General features: G+C 40.8%; 1 protein-coding gene across 1 annotated transcript; it reads right to left on the reverse strand.

Moving 5' to 3' along the window:
- Positions 1 to 234: 234 nt before the first annotated feature.
- On the reverse strand, positions 235 to 26,644 carry slc25a36a (solute carrier family 25 member 36a). The gene is made up of 7 exons (XM_050074724.1): positions 26,190 to 26,644; positions 23,492 to 23,656; positions 19,580 to 19,657; positions 14,519 to 14,619; positions 7,056 to 7,122; positions 6,658 to 6,947; positions 235 to 5,085 (listed from the first exon to the last, which is right to left on the reverse strand). The coding sequence occupies exons 1-7, from the start codon at positions 26,228 to 26,230 to the stop codon at positions 4,892 to 4,894; spliced, it is 936 nt and encodes a 311-aa protein (XP_049930681.1). The 5' UTR covers positions 26,231 to 26,644; the 3' UTR covers positions 235 to 4,891.
- Between the last annotated feature and the right edge of the window lie 1,310 nt (positions 26,645 to 27,954).

Here is a 27,954-nt window from a genome sequence, read left to right on the forward strand (position 1 = left end):
CCAGGTTTCATTCGACCCTGCTGAGGCTGCGTCCTGTCAGAGCGTACAGGAGAAACATACTGAATTGCGTACAGACACTGAAATGAGAGGTAAAAAAATAAAGTGAAATGTCTGCACTGTTTGTCCAGTTGTCTGTTTGTTTCACATTTTGGTAATTTGACCTCAAGTATTTCTGCAACGGCGCGAAAGACATAAAAGCTATTAGTGTTTTACAGGAAAACATGGACATTAAAATGAGACAGCTTTCTTTTACATATATATCAGCAACGAGCTATAGCAACATTTAGATGCAAGTCAATAACTGTTACAGGTAACAACACAGGGCTGAGTTTGCCTCTGAAATTATACTGGAACAAGGGGAGGGAAATAAGAGCGTTCAAGAAAATCATGCATGAATAAACCAGATTTTCTGTAACTGAAGAAATAAACAATACTGTGCAGACTTTATCAGTTTGTTATGGAGACTGAGTGTGTGCTGAGACCACAGCAGCCGGGTCAGAGAGGGTGTGGAAGGAGGGCTTTTCTCTGTCATGGGAAAGGATGTTTTAACTCCAAACAATATAAAATTATTCAATAAAATTTGATAAGGTGCTTGGACACAATTTGAAAAAGTGTGTGCCAAATTTTCCCATAACATCCTTCTTTTTGTCTGCTATATGAGTCTTTTTAACTGATCATTTACTGTTTTTACCAAGAACCCTCTTCAGTAACAGATTAGCCTGGCGATTTCTGACTTTTTTGTTTTTCTTTAACTACACAGTCCAAGCTTTGTACAATGTTGTAGAAAGATGACTCCAGTTCTTGAACTCTCACATTAAAATACTACATACTACATATTGATATTGAGAACATGTCACTAGTACCTCTTTTCCACCAAATTAGCTCTGGTTTTTATAACGGTTCGGTTCAGGACCAGAACTTTGCGTTTTGAGCGAACTAGCTTGCTTGAATGGAACCACTGTAATCACAGATGCATCATCAGTGGAAGGTGCTACACAATGGAGCAAGATGGCAGATCACACTACCTGCAAGCTTTTGTTTTGTTATCGCAGGTATTTGTTTTATCCAAGACCACTGCTCGCTCTTCTTTTACAGATGCTTTCTCACTTAACGTCTCTATTGTTGCCTTCTCCATCCTCTCTTTTAAACTTGTAGTATGTAACACACCTACTGGTGTCGCCACAGGAAAACCTGACGTTTATTTTTAGAGCTGGAAGCCAAATTTTCAGTTTCCAAACAATTTATTTTTGGTCGAAATTCTCTGAAGGGTTCAGAATTTGGCGCTAGAACCAGAACGGAGCCTGTTGGTGGAAAAGGGGTAAAAATCTGACAGATTAACTTCTGATTATTTTAATAAACTATGTAAACTCTCACCAATGGCGGAAACATCCAAACTATGTGAAATGGAACACAAGATGACCGACCAACGCTCCAGCACAAATGCTTACGATAAAATATTTGTCCTGGAGCGTTTGTTAGCTTTAGCGTTAGCACAAATGTTAACATGATAGCTTGCAGCAACATACAAATACAAAAAACTGTTTATACTGTAGGAAAAATCTGTCAAGCGATGTCAATATTAATGTCAACAGTCAAACAAGGTTAAATTGCACATAAATGAAAACAAACAAATGCAATCTACAGTTTGATCATACAGGGGCCTAAGAAGAAAAAAAACCCAATAGATGATATGCATATACAGTATCTATATTATATACACACATTTGGACATCCTTCACAACTACTGAGAACTCTAATCTGTACAATATATCTGTTATAAGAACAGTTGCGCAAAATACCATTTGGATATACAGTAATACTTCTTTTTCTTTTACAATGTACAAGTTCAAACTGTCCACACAATAAAATGCAAAGCACAAGCCCTAAAAGGCCACAAACGTGCACGTTATCGGGTCAGTTGGAAGCCACTGGAAGGAAGGACTGACACGAGAGTGGGAAATGAAAGCTGCCGCTGTCGTTCAGGAGCTTTTCTCCACACTCCCAACCGCAGTGTCGTGAAAGATTAATAGTTAGTGGAGGGAAATCTGGAGTAGATATTAATTATACATGCAGGCACCCATGACCGCAGATGCACAAACACACCCACTCACGCACATTCTTGAACATAGGTAGATCGTCGAGGTGAAACTGACGAACATGTTAGACACACGCGCTCACACGCAACCAGGTTATGGGGTGATGATGAAACTCCATCAACATTCTCGCACTCCAACATTCCCCCACACCATCACGTTAGATTCAAGTAGTGGCACTCCAATAGCAGATATTTAAAGCAAAACTTCAGTAATTGTCAACCTGGATGCTATTTCCTCATGTTTTTGAGTCTAAGTGACTAATGGAGACGACAATTTTGGAAAGTGGTCTTATTTTGAGTGAGAGGGCTGTGGCCAGCAGAGGCGAAACAGCTGTAGTGTAACCACTGGGGGCAATTATGCACCGTCAATGTACATCCTCTGAGAGCTTGTGTTTGCCACTGACAGGTTCAGGTTGTTATTAAGTGTCTGACAATATTATGGAAAGAACCCTACAGAGAAATAAATGTCTTTCATGTCATGAGTGAATATTTAGCTGATTTCCACAAAGGGAAAAAGTCTTCTGCTTGAACAAGATTTGATTAGACACAGTAACAAACAGACCAGATCAAGCGAAGGGTAAAGAAAAACGTTTTATGTCTTTGTAGGGATCCTTTCCATGATGTGTCGGACACTTATAATAACAATCTGAGCCTGTCAGTGTCAAAAGCAAGCGCTTTTAGTTGACACAATGGTGGTGCGCTATTGCCTGAAGTGCTTACAGTACAGCTTGTTTCGTGGCAGCTGGCTGCAGCTCCGTCACTTAATACAAGACCAATTTCAAAAATTATTGCTCCCATTAGTCATTTAAGGCAGTGGTTCCCAACTGGTCCAGCCACGGGGTCCAGATTTTTCCTTCAAGGTCCACACTGTTTGGCATATTCAGCGTCATACTTGCATTTGGCCATGTCTTCATGCTAGTTTGTTGTCTCTGTTAAGTAGCTGTCTGTTAGTTATTTACTGTACAGCAAGAGGCGGTACTTCAAAATAAAAGCTCTGTGCTGTAAATTCACTGTACTTCAAAATAAAGTGTTATTTTAACAACTCGCAGGTCACTTGCGGTCCATTCAAAATGGACACGCGACCCACTTTTGGACCACGCACCACCAGTTGGGAACCACTGATTTAACGGGCTTTCACATCAGTGACCCAAGCACAGTTGACCCCAAAGTCCAGATTGTTTAATTAGTGTAAATACTGTGTACCGTACCTGGGAACAATATGCCAACTTGTGCCTGGGTCCACTTCAAAAGGTGGTCTAGAGTTCGGTTCATGTGTACTCTGATACAGTACGCATACAGGGTGAACACCAACTGTACAAAAATACAGAAGCAGACTGCTATAAAATGTAACTGCAGGGAGTTTGTAACCAGTTATGAAACAGTCTAAATAAATACTAATGCCTCTTGCAGCTCAGCCCGCAGCAGAGAGACCCTGATCCAGCTTTGTTGGTGCCTTGGACCTGCAGTCTGGAGGCAGAGAGCTCTGCACCAGACAGCGGCAGAGATCCACCTTACTGCTTCACCTTTTCTACACTGTAGCAGGACAAAAATGTCACATAGATAATAAGTGTACTCATGTACAGAACATTACTAACGGAGAGGAGGGGGCAATCGTACTCAGGCATGATACTAATCAATCGTACATAATTTGAAAACGCCCTTAGAAACAAAAACAATGTTCCAGGTTGACAAATACTGAAGTTTCCCTTTAACTCTTGGTACCTTTTGGACAATCACACTTCACATCTCAAAAAGGACACGCTGGTCTCATGTCTTCACACAAGATTTACAAGTCCTGAGCAGCGACCGGGCGCTGGGAGAAGCTGGCCTTGTGTGCCGATCTTATTTCAGTTTCAACAAAGAGAATCTGTCGACACACAGAAGGCCAGCTTCACCCGAAGCATGTCACCACCAGGCACTGAGTTATAGAGGGAATAAAACACTGAATGTCAGCTTTTCAACCTACTCTTCATAACCACAAGCTGGTTTCTGAGGCATGTGTTCAAGTGACAGGCCGTCACAAGCTCATTGTTGTGTGTGGCCAGTTAACTGTGTATGAACTTCAGGCCTTCAATGGGGGGTTGACTGCAGCGTTCAGAGGGGAATGCTTGAAGCCACACCTTCTGTAGTGCAAAGATGAGTGGCTCAAGTGACACGTTTTTTAAAATGCCAATTTCCTTCTGACATTCAGCTTTAATTAAGCACTCCATACTGCCAGTTATCTAATTATACAGTAGTCTCACAGCACTGAAACAAGACCAGTGCAGAATAATAGTGCCAAGTAGAGTGAAACTGACCTACATTTAATTATCTGTCCTTTCAAGTTCAGTTGCCTCCAAGCATTCCCCTTTCACAATATCATCCCTATCCGAGAGTGAAAAAGGCTGTTTTTCACTCATCACTCAAAGACACACAAAACCATTTCTATTAAGGCCACTGAATTGTGCTTAAAATCCTTCAGAGGTACCCTTAGTTTAAGGTGCCAAATTCTTTCTGTCTCCTCTGTCAGTGCCTCCTTTCTCATCCTACCCATGTTACCTCGTCTGTGAGCTGCAGCAACCTCTGTCTGTCACAGCACTCTGATAAAGGAGAGGTGATGATGCTGATATGGTAACAAAGGGCTTTCCTCCCTCCTATTTCTTATATCTTTAATCCTCTTCTGGTCCGCTAGAGTATTTTCGGTTTTCCTTTGGTCTTCATTTTGACATTTTGTCTTCACTCCTCGCCAAAGGGCTTCTTTCTCAGTCATTTCTGGACGTCTCCCTCTTTAAACAAGAAGGAGACACACCTGATGGGCTAACGGCCAAGTAGGTAGACCACCACCTCATAGGTGCACATCATGATGGCCGTGTTGGGGATCTGTCTGACGAGGTGGGTGGTTAGGCCGCGGTACAGCGCCCGGTATCCTTCCTCCCTGGGTACTGTCAACAGAGTCTGGAAGAAAGAGCGATACTTGCTGCCCTCCTCTCGTAGCCGTGTTCGTATCACCTCTGCGATTTAAGAGTAGAGGGAGAAAATGTGTTAAATACACCATTAGACACTTGTTAGACTTCGCCTATGTGTGTTGTGTTGTCTCCCTAAAGCTAAATTTCCATATCTGACACTGTGAATACTAGTGATAATGAGTGTCTATGCCCCTGAATGACTTTAGACAATCCCAACAGAAGGTATCTAAAATGTTGCACTCAGCTGTGGGCTGCAGGTAGGCGGAAAATGATAATGATATTTATAGTGTGAGTGGACCATGATATTTTCCAATGAGAAAAAGTGAGTCACTGCCTCACTGAAAATGGAACATGTCTCAATGCTTCCTCCCCGCAAAACTACAAGTAGTTGTTTTACATTTATGTCTGGTAAAATTAAACAAAATATGATGTGTTAACAGAAGAGCTTTAAAAAGGTCTTCACGCTAAGCTGAGCTAATTGCCTCCTGCCTCTGGCTCCATACTTAAAGGGCCACTTTGGTAATTTTCAACCATGACCTCAGTTTCCCATGTTTTGTGTCTAAGTGACTAATAGGATCAGCAATTTTTGAAACTGGTCCAGTATTGAGCAAGAGGGCCGCTGCTGGCCACCACAAAACAGGCTGCAATGTAACCGCTCAGGGCAATTGTGCACTGTCAATTAATGTCCGCTTCAAGTGCTTGTTTTTGCCACTGACAGGCTCAGATTTTTATTGTAAATGTCTGACAACGTCATGGAAAGGATCCTTACAGAGATAAACCTTTCTATTTAACTAGAAATAGCCCCAAAATCGCTATTGTCAAACCCACCAGACTCCATGTAGATAAACAGTTATTTTATCATTATAAAAACTCACTTAATTTTAAGTCCAAAGAACCAAATGAAAACTCACAAAAGCTGTCTTGTTTTGTCTTTGAACTATTCCAACAATCACCAAATCATCTGGTTTGGTCAAAATCAACCCTTAATTCACCCAGTCAGGTGTGAAAATATGCTGGCTCTATACATGCTAAAGTCACTATCTGTTTAAATGGAGTCTGGTGGGTTTGGCGATAGCAATGTCAGGGCTGTTTCTGTTTTTTTCTTAGACAAATAGGATCTTAATATTTAACAAAAAGGTGTATCTCTGTAGGGATCCTTTTCATAATGCTGTCAGAATCTAAGAGTAACCATCTGAGCCTATCAGTGGCAAAAACAAACACTTATAGTGGACGTACATTGATGGTGCAAAGTTGCCCTGGGTGGTTACATTGCAGTCTGTTTTGCAATCGGTTGCAGCTGTCTCACTCAATCCTGACTATTTAAAAGAACTGTGGTTACCATTGGTAACTGAGACACAAACAATCGTAAGTGCTATATGGTAGGCAACTGGAGTCCAGCGTGTCAATTAAAGCGTGGTTACTGAGTAGCAGGTGGCACCTTGCATGATAGCCTCGGCCACCAGTTTGTGAACGAGTGTGTGAATGGGTGAACGTGACTCAGTAGTGTTAAAGTGCTTTGAGTGGTCGGAAGACTAGAAAGGCGCTATACCAGTACAGTCCATTTACCATTTACAGTCTGACATTAACAAAAGAAAGATGATCAAAACAGAATGTTACCGTGAGGGTAGGCGATGGAGGTGGCACAAGTTTTTGAGGTGGCTGCTGCAAGCATCATGCCCACAAAGTCCGACGCATCTTTGACGGACTCTTCCTCTTCGTCCATGCTGGCGTGGGCCTTCCATTCCAACAGTTTACGTTTGATGCTCTCATAGATGACAAAATGGATAACAGTCTCAGAGATGCCAGCGTATGAGGCTGACATGCCCCTGTAGAAACCTCGCAGGCCGTCCATCTGGTACACCCGCCGCACGCACTCGAATGCATTCATTCGCCGCTCCCCCCGGTTTCTGTAATAGCACAGAGACTTCTAGTTTAAGTCCAATAACAATAAAATTAATACAGTCCTCTCTCCTGTAGCTTCTAGATTTATGACATAAAATTTTGGGGTTCCTCACCTGGTTTCCAGCTGCAGACGAGTCTTGATCAGCCAGATGGGATTGGTGGCTGTGATGGCGGTGAACCCTGGGAATTTCAGAGGAATACAGAGGTTCAGACAGATGCAAAGACATCTGGAAAAACACAATCTAATCAACTGCATTAAATATTCTTTACTGCACAAGGACAATGAGAGATCACTTCACTAAACAGGATCAACTCGCTTCATTGTTTTACTTCACTGTGAGATATTTTAATACAGTCATAGAGAGTTAGATTATTCAAAATAATGTCTGTATTGATTCAATCTTTTTTGAAACAGAATTAAAAATGCATGCTTTTTCATTTCCACATATTGATCCTCTTCATGTGAAATGCTGCACAGGCGTATGTATACAACAGCTCTATTCCTGAAACATCTCAACTATCAACAGTGCATGAAGGCGGCAGCTGTGAGCGCTTTCTTTTTCCATTTGTCATCTTAAGAAAATATCTAACTGAAAACGCTGGGAAATGAGGCCAAGCAGCAAAGTCATTTTAGGCCCTTGAGTGCGGCAGATTGTTATTATACTGCAGTCAGATTCATTTCTTTGAAATGCTAATGAGAGCTCTTGTGTTTCTAATAAAAAGCATTTGCTATTAAAACATAAGCTCATTTTAAAGAGCTAAGGAGCGGAGGCGGTCTGTTTTTTTTAATATCATTACTTTAAATGTGTTTTGAAATACACAGAAAAAGTATCAGGAAAATCTAGAAAAGAAAACTTCAAGTCACAACACAGAAAGTTTGATTCTTAGTTTTGTCATTGATCTGAATTTTCTCTTATTGTTGCTTCAGCGATATGAATGTGTCCTCTTTATTAGACATGCATAAACATCTTTATGCTTATTCTGTGACATTAAACAAACCAGTAGTTAACTGGTTCGACACTAGACGCTGTTGGCCTGATACGAACACAACTGCAGCAGCACAGTGAAACAAAATGGTGTCTGGAGAAGATTCTTCAATTATTCAGCAGGACTAAAGTGGAAAGTCTCTGACGTGAAATTTACTGCGGACTTTACATCCCAATGGCGATGCGACACCTGGTTCTATATGTCCATCTGCTTTCACAGCCTATCTTAGTTTGAAACTTGATAATGAAATGCATTAAAAATGCAGTTGTGTGTGCAGAGTATATGTCAAGCAGATGTGAGTGTGTGCATGAGCTTGTTTGAGTTATTTACAGGAGATGATACTTTGTGTGAAGTTAGTACAGTGTTCTTGTGTTTTTGTTAAAGGGGTAGTTTGAATTTTTTGAAGTTGGGTTATATGAGGTACTTATCCATAGTCTGTGTATTATACAGTAGATGGTGGTCGGCATGCCCCCAGTTTGGAGAAGCAGGGAGCACAGGAGTTAAGCAATGCACTGCTGTGGATCGGTGACAACAGCAAGATGTATTTGAGCCACTTAAGAAAAGTTTCCTCTAATCAAAAAAATGTATAACAGTTCAAGTGTACACTATATTGAGAATATTTTCACTGCTTAACCTTTATAAAAGCCTATTCCAACGGGGAAGCCATTAACAGTTTCAGTTCCCCATCTATACTCTCATCAAAGCCACCAGACTCCATTGACATAAACAGTCATTTTGGCTTGCTGAACACAGGAGCTGCTGGTCTACCACTGCCTTGATTAGTTAGTTTGTTTGTGTTATTGTGTGACTTTGGTGAATCCGAATTAACCCCTTTAAACGCCAGTGTCACATAATAACAGAGACTAACTGATCCAGGTAGCGGTTAACCAGCAGCTCCTGTATTCAGCAATGTAAAATCACAGTTTTTCTCTATGGAGTCTGGCTTTGAAGAGACGATATAACAGCTTCACTTCCCCCATCGGAAATCACTGTCTGACAGCAAGGTAAAGCAGTGAAAATATTCTAAATATAGCGTGCACTTAAACTTATAATGATCCTTCTTAGTTTTGAGGTGGCTAAAATAATAATAATAAAAAAATGTTTTGCTGCTGCGCCCTTCCACAGCTGTACATTGCTTAGCTTCTGTGTCGGTATTCCTGCCTGCTTCTCCAAACTGGGGGCGTGCCGACAGACATCTGCTGTATGTAATACACTGACTATGCATAACTACCCCATACAGCCCCACTTCAAAAGATCCAAAATATCCCCTGATTTAGGACGTTAGACAATAACGTAATGTTTGATATGATGGGTGTAAAGCTCCTAATCGAGCACTTTGCATCATTATGAAATGACACAAAGTCTCTCTAATATTTTCTGATAAAAATTACGTAACAGAGAGAGATAAAACATGGCCATTTGCAGGAAACAGCTAAGACAAGGGCACATCTAGAGAGAGACCTCAGTCACATCTAGTGTATCAGCCCTACGTTAAGGCAACTGCGTGAAGAAGAGAGGAAGACACAGGTCTGTTGAAGAGAAGAAGAGAAGAACAAAAAGAGGAAGAAGGAAAAAGAGGGAAGTAGAAGGAAGTAGCGTCTATGGCGTGTACTCACGAGGGAGGGGCAAAGCTCCTCCAGCTCCTCCCCGCTGCAGCTAGTAGCCTGCAGATATGGGGGGCACAGATGGCGGGGGTCTCCCACCCAATCACGCAGGGGTGAAAGCTTTACAGTAAAGCCCTAAAATAGACACAGGCTTTTCTGTACCACAGTCACACACAAGCAGCAGTCACATCCACCCCCAACCCCACCAACCACCCACCCAAACCCACTGGTGCTATACAGGTAGTTGGAGAAGAGATGGGAGGTGAAGGACGGACCTCCCCCCATCTTTCCCCAAACTCCAACTCTAAGCCCCATCCCCTTTAATTTGCTCTAGAGTTAAAGTGTTTAACATTTCTTTTACTGTCACTTTACAGTATATCCCTCCCTTTACTCCTTTTAACAACGGGCATAAAGAAAATGTTGACTGAACAGGAGCCAACCCAATCCAAAACTCCAGCTCCATCTCACCAGAGCGAGGTAAAACACAAGTACAAATACAAAGGCAGAAAATTATATAGAAGATGTATTCTACATAATCATTGTGCCATTATCAGTTTATCATCTACATATTAAAATCAAATGCTGTCTTAAAAAAAGGTAGAAAATTAAGAGAGGCAGGTGGAAATGCTAACCTTGTCGTTGTGTGACTCGAAGTGGTGGACAATTGTGATGAAAGGAGAGCATTTTATGAGTATGTGATGACATAAGGATGAAGTGAGATGAATCAAATGAGGTGGAACAATGAACGCAACTCAGCCACCTGTCTGGGCCAAACCTCATTCTGGAAAACTGGGATAAATTTAATATTAAGTTGTCCTTGCATGTGGAGGAAAAAAGTGTCTCCAGAGAGCCAACCTGCTTCTAGCAAAAAGACGTCATACAAAAGGACACTTGAGAAGGAACCTCAGAGGGTAACAGTTTTCCACAGTATTGCATGTTCAAGAAGTCTCAATGTTTAGTGCGAAATTAACAGCTTAATGTTCATAACCGCACATAATATAGCCTGTTCTATGTAGCTGCTCTGATCATGACAATTTAACTCTTTGATATGAAGAGTTTTAGTTGGATTTGTTAATTGTGGGTGCTCATCTGAGTCCTTAGCAGCAGCACCCAACCCTAACCAAAGTTCAGTTCTAACCTGTGGCCAATTTCTATATGTCATCTCCTCTTTCCTTCTCCTTTTCCTGACTATCTTCAGCTATACAGGCTGACTAGACCTGGAGCTGCAGCTGCATGTTTGCATTATGACCCTTCCATAGGCACATAATCTCCGTGCGGTTTCTCCAGAGGAGTTTGACCTACATTCAGAGAAGACAAGCATGCTTTAGATTAACTGCTACGAGAGACAATAAGTCAAAGTGAAGGAGTGGGACTGGCCTCCCTTCCCCGAGTGCAAGGAAGCCCACAGCTCACAGCACAGGGAGGCCATGAGAGGCATTGACTCCACAAAGTTACTTTTCAAAACTGGAGGCATTTATCCAGACATCGGGGTCAAATTTAGCTTCAGTTTCTGAGGCTTTCTTTAACTCTGCTATTTCTCAGTGCTGACAAGACTGAATATGGAATATGTGGGGATGTGACGAATATACCGGGCAATGGTAGAAATGTGTATATCAGTAAAGGTTAGGCAATACCATTTCTACCGCAGCACCTAGCAAATTGGGGCTGGAATCTCCCTTGACCTTGTGATTCTCATGACTCCAGCTTCCATTTTGAAAGAATTTAGGTTTCACTTCTTTTAGTCTTTTTCTTTCAAATGTTTTATGACCATACATGAAACTTGAAACCATTTTCAAAAATGGAAGTATGTGTAAAAACTCTCCCTTTTGAACATAACTAAAACAAAGGTGGGATTCTCCGTCCAGTTGTATTTTTTTTTTCAATATATCATAGATGAGCAAATGTACACGGTAGAATAACCCTCAGTTTTCATATCACTTATACCTTGAAACCAGTATAACGATGCAACCCTACCATGATATAAAATTACATTTACTGTAATACAGGATTTTGAGATAAAAGCACATAGTATACAGTATAACTACACAAATATTTTGTTCAAGGTACTCTAGATAAATAAATGCAACTGCCATCTGATGAAGACATGAGTGCAACATTAAGATAAAATCACTATTGTCCAAGAGAAACTCACCGGCTCTTTTATATGTTGTAATAAAGTTCACCCAACTCCATTACTCCAACTCCTCCATTTAATGAAATAAGTGCAACTATCAATTGTATTTTTATAACATATATATGTGACTATTTATATCTTTAAATATTTCCTTTTATAGTATATTCATTTATGTATGCTGCTAAATGGAGTGGATTACTGTCGAGCAAATTTCACTGTGTTTTAATATGCAATGACAGTCAAGTATCTATCTATTAAATGTCTCTGCATCTTAGCCACAAGTATTAATTTTAGAAAATAGGAAGTCATGTCAAGATAGTGTCGGCCTTTTAGATGATGCACTGATACCGATTCTCCTTGAAAAGAAATGACTGAGGCACTAAAGGTGATGATGGATGATGACAAAAGACAAAATGGAGCACATCAATAGCAGTGACAAGGTTAGCATTTCTTTCAGTGTGGACGACATAAAATCCACAGAAGTGTGTGTCATTACTTTACCTTTACTATGCTGATGGAACAAGGCAACAGGCTAAGGGGAAGGTGGAGGTGTGTGTCAAGACTAAGCAGTAACAAAACCTTATGATAAGAACCTAGAACTACAGTCCAGCAGCAAACACATTGCCATGAGCAATGGTAATATCATTACAAATGAATAACCATTATGAACTTTCTAATATTCATAAAAATCACCATGGTTTTCATCATACCAGTGTAAAGAAATGGGATGCTACCTGACGTGTCCGCCCGAGTGCCAGGGGCCCCGGTTGACCTTTGGGGGCTGTGCTCTCTCCTCTATACACACAGAGCAAAGAAGGGGGCCCAGACCACACTGTTTAAGTAACAACTGGGATGTTAAACCATTTACAGAGTCCTCAGGAGAGGCCTCAAAATGAAGAATAAAAAGAGGGGGAAAAGGGGCAAAGGAGGAAATAAAAAATAATGGAGGACATGGGGGACAAAGGGGCTAGGAGAGGAGGAAAGCACAACCTAAACTTTGAGGACCATGTGGTTTTCTTCATTTTGTCAAACAGCTGAAAATATATACAGCTCAGTCATGGTGTAAATGCCAGCTACGGCACATTATAGCCTGAAATTGTCTGGTTGCTGTGTCTCATTTGCATTAAAGTCTGACACTGCTGATATAAGGATTTGCCTCCTTAACTGTATGTGGGCTGACAAGACAACGTACTGTATATCTGGGTGTATTTACAGAAAGGAAATGCTCAGATAGAAGCTGGCAAGAGTCAGCAGTGATGTGCTATGTGACTGGCATGATTTCAAAGTGCTTTTGTAACCATCTTTGTCAAATGTCAGACAGGAGATTATCTCTCTCTTTTTTTTGGGGAGAATAATTTGACTGTAGAAAATACAGTGTTTACAACATGGATAAATGTATCTTTCATGGTTTCACAATAAACTAATGGCTCATTTCCACTGCATGGTACGGCATGCCTCTACTAAACTCGATTGGCTCTTTTTTGGTTTTCAATTCGCAAAGGTTGCGGATAGTACTTGGTTTTCTTCTTGGTACGAGTCGAGGTTCCAAACGAGCTGAGCCGATACCAGAAGGTGGGGTTAAAACTCTACAGAGCAGCCTACAAAACTGCAATGTCCACTGCCCCATATAATTGAGGAAGTGCAGACATTCTCCTGTTTGATTGTCGATGAAAGGATTTAGCAAGTGTCACCTTAAAGATGATACCACAGCAGTTTCACATGGTGTCACTATGGCCAGTCAACAGAGTACCCTGCCTACACTGAGTCCTGCATTGGGTCAGGTACCCCTGGGTACCCGCCAGGTAATTATATTGCCTTAATCATATTCCATTTTGGTTCTCGGTGAAACATGCGGCTCCGATCACAGGTGTTAGATGACTGCTCTGCGCCACCTGGAATATGAGAGCAACTTCAATAAAATGCATGTTAACTGCGGAGATATGCTGCTCGTTATCATGAGAATATGCAAAAAATATTCATTTAAATTGTCTTTCCTGATTTACCTTTGTTTTAAAATATATTATCTTAATTTCACATGTATGAAAAGGCTCAAAACGATCACTTTAAACTGCTGCCCAACAGTATTATTTAAACGGTGCATGGTTTCCATAGGGTTTACTGTAGCAAGTTGGGCCACAGAGCCTGCATCGATGTGTCGAGTTAAGGACCTAATTGGTTGTATGTGCGGAAGCGGTGCAGGTGCGGTATTGCCTGTCACACTGCTGGTTTGTAAGTGAACCTTAAAAGTCAGACTCATGCAGAACCATGCAGTGGAAACGTTGCATGTGTGAGGCTGTGTTCATTAGAACTACGGTCAAGGTCAGTTTGATCCTGAGAGTCTTAAATTGTGCTTTCTGACAAACCCCCTATTGTTTAAATTTCATATGTCTATACATGAAACAGCTACGTAATGCCTACTTATAACAGATATTATCATTCGTTAGCTTTGGCATGCTTTAGATATTCACAAGCTTTGAAATTTGTGAAAATCCCACCATCCCACACATGTATATGGAGAGGGGGGTAAGGGGGGGTAGGGGGTGAGGGGTGAAGTGAAACTCTGGGATACTTCAAATTGTGAAAATGATGAAAAGAAAAAAGTAAAAGGAAATCCGTCTAATGAAGACAAACTGAATAATTCTTTAACATGTTTTTTTTATATATAAATATAAAACCCATCAGTGATTTACACTGCCCACACTTATACTGACAGACCGACAGACAGACAGACAGACAGACAGACAGACAGACAAACAGACAGACAGACAGACAGACAGACAGGCAGAGATAACACTCAGCGACAGACAGTGACAAACAGACAGAAGGGAGGGGGAGACGGAGCCATCATTACCTGCCATCCCAGCCGACACCATGTGCACTTGGGTTGAGTCCGGTTCCAGCACCCCATTTAGCTTCTCCTTGGCTGTTGAATAGGCCGCAAAGTAGATCGCCCTGGAAAATAAGACAGAGGTTAGTAAGAAGATATTAAAAACACTGGTTAGACTGACAAAGGATTAAAGAAGCATCACTATTGGAAAGATGGTCTTTTTATAAACTGGGCTGTCTATGCAGTAGAAAGACACAAACACTGTGCCTTATTCCCCAATGTTCCTTCTCGCACCCTGAGATCCTCAGATGCATCTTTTTGTGTTGCGCCGAAGTCTAGATTAATTCACAAAGGTGACAGAGCCTTTGCAGTCAGAGCTCCTCGACTTTGGATTGACATGCCCGAGGAGATCAGGGCTGCAAACTCAGTCTCATCTTTTAAATCACTTCTGAAAACCTGCTTGTTTAAAACTGCCTTTCAGTGACTTTAACTGCTTTATTATTGTGTTTTACCCTGTTATGTGTATTCTGTTTTTATTGCTTTTATCCTGTTTTATTTGCTTTGCCTTTTATTCAGTTTTATAAAGCACTTTGTAACTCTGTTTTGAAAGGTGCTATATAAATAAAGTTTATTAGTTTTATTATTATTATTATTATTATTATTTGAAATTGGTGCTATAAACCAGAGAAAACAAAGATAAAGGGCTATGGCATTTGCTTCTGCTCAAAAGGTAGCAAACCTACAACTACCAGGATGCACTGTGCTGCACCAGACCAATATGCACCACTGATGATGAGTTGCGCAATTCAGGTTTGTGCGTTTCACACAAGAAACAGGAAACAATATAGCAGCCGGCTGTTTTTAAACAATGTCACATTACAGTTAAACAGTAAGTTAAAATATGTTTCTGAAAACATTTTAGGAGAGAAAATTGCAATGCAGAGCTGGGAGAGGAGCAGTGAGATCTGGTAAAATGGAGGGAAGTTTACTACAGTTTATTTACACATACTACCCACACTGATATGACATAAAGCTGGTTGAAAATCAGGAAAGTATACCTCTGACTACAACTGACTGGTGAGGAAACACAATTGATTAAATACAGTTAACAGATATTAGTCGCCAGGAACATCCCTAGTATCACCACTGAAAGTAGGGACATCTCAATCCAGTCTCAAAGACCTGTATCAGGTCCAAACAAGGCATCTTTTTAACTGATAAGGATCAACCATATTGAGCTATTTAGAGCCCGACCCTCTTCTTTTTTTTACGTCAGCTGTCACACAGCTGTTCTTTTTCTTGCAAAGCTTTTATGCACAGCCGTCATCACCTCTCCAACTCTCATTCAACAGCTTAGAGGCTTTTTTTTTTCTTAATGCATTGCAGAGCTATTCAACTGTCAAGCATATACACTGGATTGATTCGAGTAACTTTAATGTGCTTGAAGTGTGCACTGTGCAGCTGTTTTATCTAAGGATAGTAATAGAAGTATTGGATCGGGACATAAAATGACTTGGACTGGGATCAGGGGCAAAAAAAAACTTTATCGGGACATCATTAATAGAACGTGAAAATGAAAGTCAACCCCAGATCCCCTCTTGATTTGGAAATAACTTTGTCTGCTTTGCATTTCGCCTTTCTATATTTTAATTTTTCGAGTGCCATGTCCGTGATTTTCGTAGCTTCCTCTTGGATGTGTGCTGCTTACTGTCTGACACTTGGACGCTAAATAAGAGGGAAATAAGAACCTTCAGACAGAGGGCAGAGTCTCTGCAGTCCACCACCATACACTTCTAGTGGGTCACAAGTGATGACAGAGATAGATTACTTTTGTGTTCCTGCATAGTATGTCTTTAAGTTAGCCGCTTTAAATATGAACACGTCATTTCAATTGCCTGTAAAAAAACTACTACCTAAATTGCAGAGCTAAGCCAAGCTAATATGTAGTCTAAATGCAAGCCACTGAAAGAAGTTGATCTCTGCCTGTGTGTGTATGTGCATGCAAGTGTGCGTGTGTGTGTCTCAATCTCATAGCACGCTTTAGTAGCAGATTTATCTCCCATGATTCTCCCTGCTCCTCACTAAATAAAATCACAGGATTTAGTCAACATTTCTGCTGAGTGGAATTAAACCGGCTGACCTTCCCTCCCTGCCTTCCTCCTGATCTGAGAGCATGCATGACATAATCATGCTGCTCTGCAGATGAGAGATGAATTATGTGAGTGGGTCTGAGTGTGTACGCGCATCCCTCATCCGCACTGACTGATGCTACTGGTGCAAGCTGTTCTGTATGCATTTGTTATGTGTGTGTGTGTTGCTAATGAATGCCAGCAGCGAGCCCAGTGGACTGCGCCCTCATTAGCATCACAGTTTTTTTTAGCTTTCCAGCGTCAGAGTGCTGTTTCCTAATTATAACAGGAGAGATTAACTCTGTAGCCCAGCAACCCAGACCTTCCCTTGTAGACAAATAAATCTTTTAATTCATTCAATTATATTGCATCTGATTCTTAAGCTTTAACTAAATCAGACTGCGATTAAGTTAAATTGGAAATAATATCTTACGTTGCCATATATCTTCAAAATTGGAATTGCCTGCCGTTTCTATAATAAACCATGCAGACATTGATGGCAGCATGTTGCTCAATAACCCAAAGTAATTTAGCCATTTTTATCTCAGAATGATCAGTAACATTTTACGGCCTGCAGCTGAAAGCTAAACTGATGTATTCAGCTGCTCTGATTAAGTGACAATCTAAAAGGTGTTGCTAATTAAAATGATGTAAAACAAAACAAAAAAGTCATCCTGAATTATTTATTTGATGTGCCAGTGGAGCCATAAAAAATGGTGTCTTTAATTTTATTATTTCAGCAAAGTTAAATGTGATACAGCTTCAGTTAGGTGGTGGGACAATCACATACTAAATATCCAGATTCATCTAAATTTGGTACTCCATAAAAGTCATTTTTAAAAGTCAACATTAGGCTTCAACTGGTTCATAAAACCGCACATAATAGAGCCGGAAATCTCATATGTTGCCACTGAGTTCATCAGGCTCACCTCTTATGTAACAATATCTTCCTATAGCACAGTTTGTTAAAGCTGTCATGACCAGGAAACAAGCTGCCATGTCCACAGCTGGACAGCTAGCCCACGGGGCTGACACACACACACACACATGCAAACCCAAGGGCATTTTTCACCCCTCAGAGAGTCTGAGCCAGACAGGGCGAGACAGCATAGATGGTGCAGGACCCAGAGGACAGAACAGCTCTGATTTAATATAGGCAAAGAATGACAAACATGGCGAGAGAGACAGAGGATAAGAGAATGGAACAGATGACTCAAACAGAGAGACGGGGACCACGACGAACCAACGGGAAGAGGATGACAATTGCCATGTGATGCACTGGTAGCTAGGGAGAACTAGACAGGTCAGGGAGGGGGATTAGACACAACACAATTCTCTCAGTATACGAACTCCATTGTGATAACACACAACAACATCAGCAGTCACATGACAAGGGGCGTCACAGCTGGACGCCGCCTGCTGTTGTTGATGTTCCATTCAGACGGTGTTTGAGTTCAGGCTGTTATGCAACCCTATCCAGCCGAGCTAGGAGAGGGGGAACCTACACATTCCCTGCAGGATTTGAAGCACAGATTTGCATTGCATTTCTGTGAGTTTAACTCCATTCATAACTGTATTCATGGCCAGCTATTATTACTGCCAAAATAAGCTCTGAATGAGTCAGACAGAAAAAGCTAAGATCGAGCAGACGCAAATACATTCCTCAGTGTGTGTGCGCCCAGGTTTGATGTAACATGTCAAGTAAATGACGCAGTAACGCGTTTATTTTCTGATAACAGGTTGTGCTCATGCTGATAACACTGGTTTATTCTAAAGGTTTCTAATAAATGTCAAAGACTGCTGTGACCTACTCTCCTGTGTTGGTTATCAGGCATGGCTTCATTCTCTGTGATTTTGGGGACCTGATATGTATTTCCATATTTTGTGTCCTATCTATAGCTTTTACAATGAAGGATGTTCACAGTTTTCACATAATAAGGTAAAGGTATGTAGATGTGAGCAAAATCCTCAGTGTTCCTACCATCCTGAACACTCTGTTTCTAGCGGTTTTTTTTCTACTTTAGCTTCAGTATTAGGGCTGCCACGATTAGTCGACTAATCGATGACTAATCGACTATTAAAATAATCGGTGACTATTTTAGTAGTCGACTAATCGGTTTGAGTCATTTTTCATAGAAAAGTACTATAACAGTACCCCAAAATACTCTTACTGCAGCTTCTTACGTTCAGATATTGGCAGCTTTACAAACTCTCCCGTGACAGTGAACTAAAACCCTTTGGCGTGAGTATGAAACAAGACATTAGATGACGTAATTTTGGGGTTTGGGCGAGACAAACCGACATTTTTCAACATTTTAACACATTTTTCGATGAAATGATTAGTCGACTAATCGAAGAAATAATCGACAGATTAGTCGACAATGAAAATAATCATTAGTGACAGCCCTATTCAGTATGACATCATAGTGTGTCAGATTTCTGTATATAGTCATCTGCTCCAGGCACACTACTGCAATTGTTTACATTACGTAACCTACACTGCTAGATGAAGCTACATGCCAACGTCAGGATCATATACTCATATAATTTCAGATTCCTGCTGGAAGTTATTCAGTTGTGTTTAGAAGCTTTTATTGGTGATTTTTCACTGTAAAAAGTGCCGCTATTCTCTATTACAGTCATTCCCTTGCTGCAATGACGGTGCAGAGATGCCAAGTCACGAAAGACCTAGAAACGCTGGCCTATGAGAGTGGAGTAGGCTTTCTGGGAGAGAAGCTTAAAGAGACGGGCGCTAAAATGGAGCGTCTCACACAGAGAATGTGTACAGGTGTTCCATGTGCTCTCTGACCATTAAAGCATTTATATATGTTCTCTTAGAAAGCTTTAATACAAGTATGAACCTGAATATAAGGATTATAGCTCCCCTTCAGGACATAAGGTATGCAGAAGAAGCCATGCACCACACCCAGAATATGTTGTATAACACTGAACATACCTGGAAGGTGCCACACCCACAAGATTGGGTCCCAGTCCTCTGAAGAGTGAACGGGGTCCCTCTCTCTCTAGAATTAACCTGCAGAAACAAATTGAGATTTAGAGTCATGTTTTCTTATATTACATGATAATCATATCATAATACAGAGCAAGCATACAGTACATTTGACATTCATTTAATATGCTTTGTATGAATGTATTCCACTGGTGAATAATTATGTGACTGACTGGAGGTGAGGTGAAGTCTCCTGTAGGTTTAATCTTGAGCTTAAGGCAAAGATTAGGTTAATTAACATCGTCTTAGTGTACAGTCTCCCTAGACGAGTCAATGTGACCCAAAGAGGACGCACATTAGGGAACACTGTGTACGATGCAGGATGTAATGCACCGCCCAGAGGTAAAATACAAAGTTTTTAGGGAGTCCCGTGCATCCAGGTGTTGTAATGTGAACTTTTACTTGACAAAATTTAAACCAGAACCAAAATATTGGAATGTTTTTATTTTCAAAGCCAATTAGCTTAGCACAATGAATGGAAACAGGAGGAAACTACTAGCCTGTTTCGGTAAAAAGGCTAGCGCTAGCTTCATATTTATCGTACAAACATGACTGTATCTTCTCATCTGACAAACAGGAAGCAAGCTAAAAAGCGTATTTCCCAAAATCTAAGATGATTTCTTTAAGGTCTGACAATAGTTCTTTATCTCACCATTGTATGTAAAAAAAAAACTTGCATCCTGTTTGATAATACATAACATTAAAGTTTAAAGGGTACCATGGGAAACATAAAGGAAGAATCCTGTAAATCCTTAAGTAGCCTCAGCAGATGGATCAGTAAATTATAACATTTTGGGCAGTCTGCCTGGACCTGACACTCAAGACAACCTGACATTATACACCGGGTCATTATCAACATACTGACAGACCCAAAATAAATAAAATGGCAGGTGTCCTTGCTATGGTGGTGTTTAAAGTAGTGATATCATGTGTTTACTGTCTGCTCTTACCCGAGTTCATAGACTGTTCATCCATCTCCAACCTAATCCAGAAACCTCGTTCAGAACGAGTACAGCTTCTAGTTCATTGGTTGCATATTTACACATAAACTGTGGTGCAAAGTACATCAAAAAAACATCCTGGGAAGAAATTAAGAGATCCAAAAGACAAGGCAGTGGTCCTTTGGGCTTGATAATAACTGGTCCTTTGGGGGTAGATTAAATTCTCTAGCCTTGAGCTGTCCCATACAATTAAATAAGACATAGCCCGTATCTTTCTTGGAGCTGCAGCTGTATTTTGTTCAGATTGTGGGTTTGTGGGCTGTGACTTCCTACCCTGGCTGTGAGAGTTTTCCAACCTCTGTTCATAGCTAAATACTTTAACTCAAAAATGATCTACAGCATACAGAATCTCCTCAAGAGTAACTGCCCAAGTTTACACAACACACAGACCTTGAAGTGACAGCCTCCTCCACAGTCAGACAACTTAAATTATAAGCTAACATACTGTTCCAAAATGGAACAATGCCTGCACCTCAGTGCACGCTGACCCAGTTTGACTCGTGTGGGTTTTTTTCCTTTCCTTGCCGTACTGCTCTTCCCTTTCTGTCCTGCTACTCTGGATCGTGCAGTGGTGGTGTACAGTTTCTGCTCGTGTCCGTTTAGCTCAACGCTGACATAAGAAGCTGCTTTATGTTGACACAAGTCCAATTTTTTCAAGTCCAAAACAAAGCTCTGATTAACTGCAATCGAAAAAGTCATTAGTGCAATGTTATTAAATTAAATCCTGACGAAAGCAGTTAACAAAGCCTTGTTAAACAGGCAAACTGACAGAAGAAACATCCAGAATTATTAACAGCCAGTGAGAAGAAATCATTTCTTTAGCCAAACAGATGTGAGGAAAACAATTTCTGGTTAACCACTTTGGTGACAAATGAGGATTAAACATCAGCATTTTTTCTTAATACCCTGGCAAATCTAAATTTCATGTTTAAAAAGGCAATATTTTTCCTGTGGTATGCAGTAAAACATGACAGGTTTGTCTATGATTCCTCGCTTGCAAAATAATTAAGGTATCTGACTGTGGAAAATTCCACACACAGCAGCTTGTGCATTATGCAATATGTTTAACCGTGTGTGACATGCTCTGTGACGGTCTGGAAATAGGTTACCAGAGAACAAGAGTGGAACACTGTGGCTGCGTTGACCATTTACTTTAACACTGTTAATCTCTCAGCGACCGACAGTAATTACGAGTATCCAAACAAACTGGCTTTCGGTAGCTTCCAAATAAACACCTAACCAACGTTGGATTCCCCTTCACTCTCACTTCCTGTCTTTCTGCTAACTTCCCACTGTCTAATGAGAGGATGAATGACAGCATATGGCACAAAAAGGAACAATTTATTGTGTATTTCTTACACTGGTTTCCCAGAAGTTGTTTTGAGAAAGTACCCAAAACAGCCACAGAGCTTTAGGGTCAAGATATAATTTTTCCCTGGATGCCACTGATTAAATATGCTTGAGGCTGGACTCTTTATCTGTTGCAATGCTCAAGGGTCTCGGATGTAGAGTCTAACAACTAAACAAATATTTTGCAAAAGAAAATTCACCAGAAATCCAAAATAATGTGACACCTAGTACTCCCCAGGCAAATTAAAGGCTAAATACATTATTGGAGTGATTTTACTGTTTTTTTAAAATGATCTTAAGTCTTAAGTTCATTACGGTAATGTAATTTTCAGTGTCATGGAGTATTCAAGTTGCCATTTTGAGGCAAATAATTACCCTCTAAAAGCACATTTGTTCTTGGGAAAAAATGTAAAAGGGCGTAGTGTATAATGAGAGCAAATTTAAACTTGTGGGAAGATGACAATGATACAGAAAAAGGACTAACAACCCGTTTCAATATTACTGTGGATTCACTTTAGAGTACCAGAGACCAAATCTGGGTCTTAAGGTCATAGACAGCCAAAGAACAAGTTCACCAACTGACATGGACATTTGCTGTGACAACAAACACAGAGTGTGTGTTTCACAGCTCTGACAGGTTTTATTAGTACATTTCAGGCAGTCTTCCCTCTGCTCCTGTCTTCGCACATTCAGTAAAGTAAATTTTCTCCTAGGCTGACATTTTTTGAAACTGGCCAGACATGCCTTTGCCTCAGTGCGTACTGCAGATTTGCGTCTCTTAGCCTCCATTTGCATCTTGCCATAGAATTGCACAGTATGTATTTAGGCTGTCTGGAAGGTATACTTTGCAGGATTTTCCTTTAAAACAATGTATAGTCTCATACAAAAGTAATCACTCCTTATCATCACATATGACACCCTATAAGTGTTGGCAGGAAGCTACCAAAGCTGAGGACACAGCGTCGGAAAAATGCAAATATAGTGAGGCAGAACACCGAGCAGAGTGAATCTGGGGTTAGCTTTCACTTTCGCTGGCAATATAGTTCACAAACCGTATCAACAATTCCTGCGTGGTGTCGCTTTACATCTAATGAGGTAATCATACCTTTAACTGCCTAAATTTACACACAAACTTTTTAAGAAACAATCACTACTACTTTGGATATGGTAGTATTAATATTCACTTTTCATTTCACACATCTAGAATCATCAGGCAAGTTGAGATATACCACTCAGCTAGGACTAAGACAAGGAAATGACAAGACAGAAGCTATATCACAAACAAAAAGAAACAAAATTCCACACGATATTCATATAATAATATTGGTTCACCATTTAACATATACTGCAACTAGAAATCTGACCAATTACTCAGAATCAGTTAAGATAAGTATTCTACGCCCATATCCTGCAGCTAATCTAAACTAACCTCGGTATGGTGCCTTTTTTAAATGATCCCTAATAAAGTAAAGGTACTAAAATTAAATTGTTGTGTAATTCTCCTTACTTGAGACAGTGCAGAGGCCCTGGTGGAGCTACACGGGCCACACTGGCTCCGTTGACGGTGCTGAGCTGGACTTCAGAGATGTAGAGAGTGATGGAAGAGGACTGCAGTCTGGTCTTCACAACCTCCAGAGGACATGTCAAAATTGCGCCCACTGTGCCACCGCATCTAGAGGGACGTAGGGAAGGGGTTGTGGATGAAAGGGTGCAGAAACAAAGGGGATGGTCGAAGAAAGGGATAGAAAGGGAGAAAACATGGTGAGAAAACAACACCCTATAAGCATTGACATTAGTCAAAGTAGAGAAGGGACAGATCAAAATAGTGACATGTAAATCAAAAGCATCACATGTTTGCAGCGTGCTTGCAACATGTTTTCATTTTGCTCATTTAATTTGAGCTGTGCAACATCTTCGAGTATCTTAAAAAGCGCTCCATAAATAAAATGCACTATTAATGAATTTGAGCCAACTCGCATCTATCATCATTTTTTCCCCTGCAAGTTTTCTTTTTTTAAACCATCCTCTAATACTGACCACCCCAATCATTGGTAACACAATCTGTTATTCCCTTTAGCTCTAAAATTATCTACGAGCAGGCACACATCCACACACCATGAGGCGGTGTTGTGATATGCAAGATACTGCACATGCATGCTGCATGCAAAGAGTGTTTGAGTGGTTTCATGATGCAGTTCAGAGGAAACTGACCACGGTTCAGTGGAACCCTAACCACTTTGCTGACTTTTGCCATCTGAGAAGGCGAGAATGAGCTGTCATGAAAATTAGACTGTTGTTTGGCTGTCTTGCTAAGCTCACACACGTGTGCAAACCGTAAAGAAAAACCTGACTACTTATAAATGAAGCAAAGAAACTTGTGTTGGTTCGACTATGACCTCTACTCTGACTGAAGACTTCAGCCTGTAAACAAACTAAAGCTAATTTAACTGTCATCAATCTCCTCCTCATTAAATATCATTGTACAATCAATTTCATTAATATAGCATAAATTAGTACTTTTAATCTTATGAGCGACCACGCGTCATCTCAAAAAAATGTTCTGTCCCCATGCCACACATGCGTGTTCACTGATCCTCTCTGCTTTCACCAAAGGCTTGGTGCTTTCCACAATAGGACTTGTGCAGACAAAGCTTCACAATCAAACCATCCTAAAGCTGGAAAGTACTTGATGACTATCATAGTTACAAACCATACGAATGCTCTACAGGTGAAGTGTAAACTAGCTGTAGCCCATCAGTGGCGTGGGTTGACATTGTGGCTTTTGGCAGTGAATTCCTCAAGCTGCAGTCTCTTTTGAGTAACACCAGTTATATTTACCTTTCAAAAGGGCTGACCTACATTCACGCTCACAGGCAGCTGTGACCCTTGGCCTACATTCAGCGCTATGCTGTCTGCTGCATGTGCATGTCTCACAGCGGTTGTGAGAGGAAATGCTGTGCTGAGTGAGGCCTGCAGCTTAGGTTTTTGGGGAAAGCAAATCTGATTGTGTTTATTCAAGCTAGCAATGTTTCTTGTGTTGTTCTTTGATTTTAAATCCCTGACGAGACAGATAACAGCAGAGCTGTGGTGTGATGAGATTAACACATATGAATGTCAAAGGTTTGGTGCAGAGATGAAAGACAAGGTAACAGACGACAGAGAAACTGTAGACAACAGATTAAAATAAGAGAAACTTTCTGTGTATACAAACAGTTTCATTTTAGATCTATGTTGACATTTTCTTTGATGAAAAAGTTGTTGGGTCTATCTACAGTATTGTGAATAAGAATGGTTGCTCAACTATTATATAGGCCTCCTCTGTAACCTGCAGTACTGCTTTTGTGGCCTCATTTTGAGGTTTCCAAAAGATCCTTAGAAACAGCACCTGCATTTCACACCGAATATTACTTTTCACCTACAGTTTGGACAGGTCTACAATACAGAAAAAAAACTTCAGATGATAGTTTTTTGGGAACACATATTATCAGATGGATGGATGTTTGCAGGGTAATGCGCATCTGCTAGATTAAGGGGCCCTTGATACACATGAAAATGTGTGGGAACCCCTTAGTAGCCCTTAAAATGAGTAGTTGTGATTTTTGCAGTTGTTAATATCTATCAATAAATACACAAATATAAATGCTTGGAAAGTTCATTGACCCCACATTTTGTTTCATTCATCTAAAAATCTCTCAGGGTTTTAAAATGCAAAATCTCTGGAGAAAATAGGCTGCACTGTTGTGGCTGCTGCAAAAGTTCATAAAGTTATCGAGGGAAAGCAGCAACGAGACCGGAAATACATTGAATGTGCCTTCGAAATAAAAGCCCAAAATGTTGTCGCTACAATGAAAGAAGTTTGTAATTTACAAACATCACACGATGAAAATACTCAGCGGTATACCCGTAGCCTCACCTAAGATCAAACACGCTCTCTGTGTCGTATTTATGTTAATATTTTACTGTTTAAGTAGTCGTATTTTGAAAAGTTGACCGGAAGAGTACTTTGAACCAACGGTTTTGACAGTGACGCGCGCGCAGATGACAGGGTTGTACGTTACATGCACGCGCTGCATAGAAAAACGGCCCTTGCTAGCTAGCTTAATTTAGCCAGATAACACAGACGATGAGTTACGGTTAAATGCGGACACTATTTGTAAAAAAAACAACAACCCCAATATCATAGTGAAATTCGTAGTTTGACTTACCCTCCAGCGAACAAATGAACCAGTGTGTCCCTTTGGCTCATTATTTAGCACGCCCTGCCAAGCAGCGCACCTCGGGGCTGCGGCAGAGGGTCAAACACGGGCTTACGTCCCGTCCCTTCCAGTTGCTTTCTGCCTCCGAGAGGATGCGCACGTAGACCGTCAAATGTCGTCGATGATGAACCAGCGGTGGGGCGAGTCTGCGGTGATTCAGACTGCAGTGGGCCGACAACCCCCCCTCTGTCGTCCTCGGATCGCTTCAGATTGCCCTCTCACACAGATAGCGTCGTATCTTCGACTAAACCACCTAAGAGCTCCGAGCTCACCCGGCTTCACTGCTGCCAGAAGAATATCTCAGCTCTAACAAGAGGTTTTATGGCACATCCACTGGTTTGTCTCGGTTTTCACCTCTGCTTTCATCGCTGCAGCGAGAGGAAAGGAGGCAGAGCGCATAGTATTTACTGTACAATCATAGGCTGAGAAACACGCGCTGCTATTTGTCAGCCCGGTGCGTGACGTCACGCAATCTCCGCCCTTATCATGCACTGTTCACATGCTCAACATTGAATGAATCAGAGCTCCATTATGTTGAACAGCTTCTTCTCAGGGCCAAAGAGAAACAGCTGTAGGTGTGACACAGTTTGGTCTGAAGGTATTTGGACAAGAACAGGTTTTAGTTTGTTGTGGTTTTCTCATTGAGTCCAATATCTCTTTTATAAGACTGAGTTGACAGGGAAAAATCACACAGTGAGACAGAGAGAGAAGAGAAACAAGAGCAGTATTTACAATATTTTTGGGTCCATTAAGTAATTGTGGGTAATTGCATACCAATGCTAATGCTGTGGAATGGCAGTATGGATTTACAGGATTTTTACATCAATGGGATGAGTTAGCTCAGTCAATTCCCTGGATTATCTGGTTGTGCGGGTTTCTCAATTTCTCGATAACCTATCATATCACAATAATTAATACTACACAATATTTGTCCTCCTACCTGTAGAGCTATTTATCATTCGAGATTGTTTTGGTGTGAGTTGCTGAGTGTTGGAGATTTCGTCCGTAGAGATGTCTGCCTTCTCTAGGATATAATGGAAGTAGATGCCACTCAGGTTGTGGTGCTCAAAGAGACAAAAATTACATTCAGAAGACTCAACAGCAATGTCTGTTCCCAGAAATATTCACTGATACTTCAGACAGATGATTTCAGATGAATTGCAGACAGATCAGAGCAACTTCCTACAGGAAGAGGAAGTTGGACAAGTTCATGAGTTTAGTTATGAAATTACCTTTTTTTGCAGTTGCAAATAATTGATCTCTGTTAATAACAGCAGCTACGTTTATAAGTCTTAAAGCTTGCAAGGTAAAATCTTAAAGTGACAGTTCACTCCAAAATCAAAAACATATTTGTCCTCTTACCTGTAGTGCTATTAATCAGTCAATATTGTTTTGGTGTGAGTTGCTGAGTGTTGGAGATATCAGCCATAGAGATGTCGGCCTTCTCTCCAGTATAATAGAGATAGATGTCACTCGACTTGTGGTGCTCAAACAACCAAAAGTGAAAAATTAAAAAAACTCAACAGCAATGTCTCTGTCAGGAAATCATGGCCTGGTTACTCAAAATAATCCACAGACCTTGTTGTGAGCAGTTTCATGTAGGAACTATTTGCTTCACACCCACTGACTGTATCACAGCATGCAGAAGCATCTACTGCTAGCTCACCTAGCACCACTGAGCTAGCTAACATTACAGCTCAGCAGTAGAGGACAC

This window comes from Epinephelus moara, chromosome 21, assembly GCF_006386435.1.
Source record: "Epinephelus moara isolate mb chromosome 21, YSFRI_EMoa_1.0, whole genome shotgun sequence".
Lineage (NCBI taxonomy): Eukaryota > Metazoa > Chordata > Actinopteri > Perciformes > Serranidae > Epinephelus > Epinephelus moara.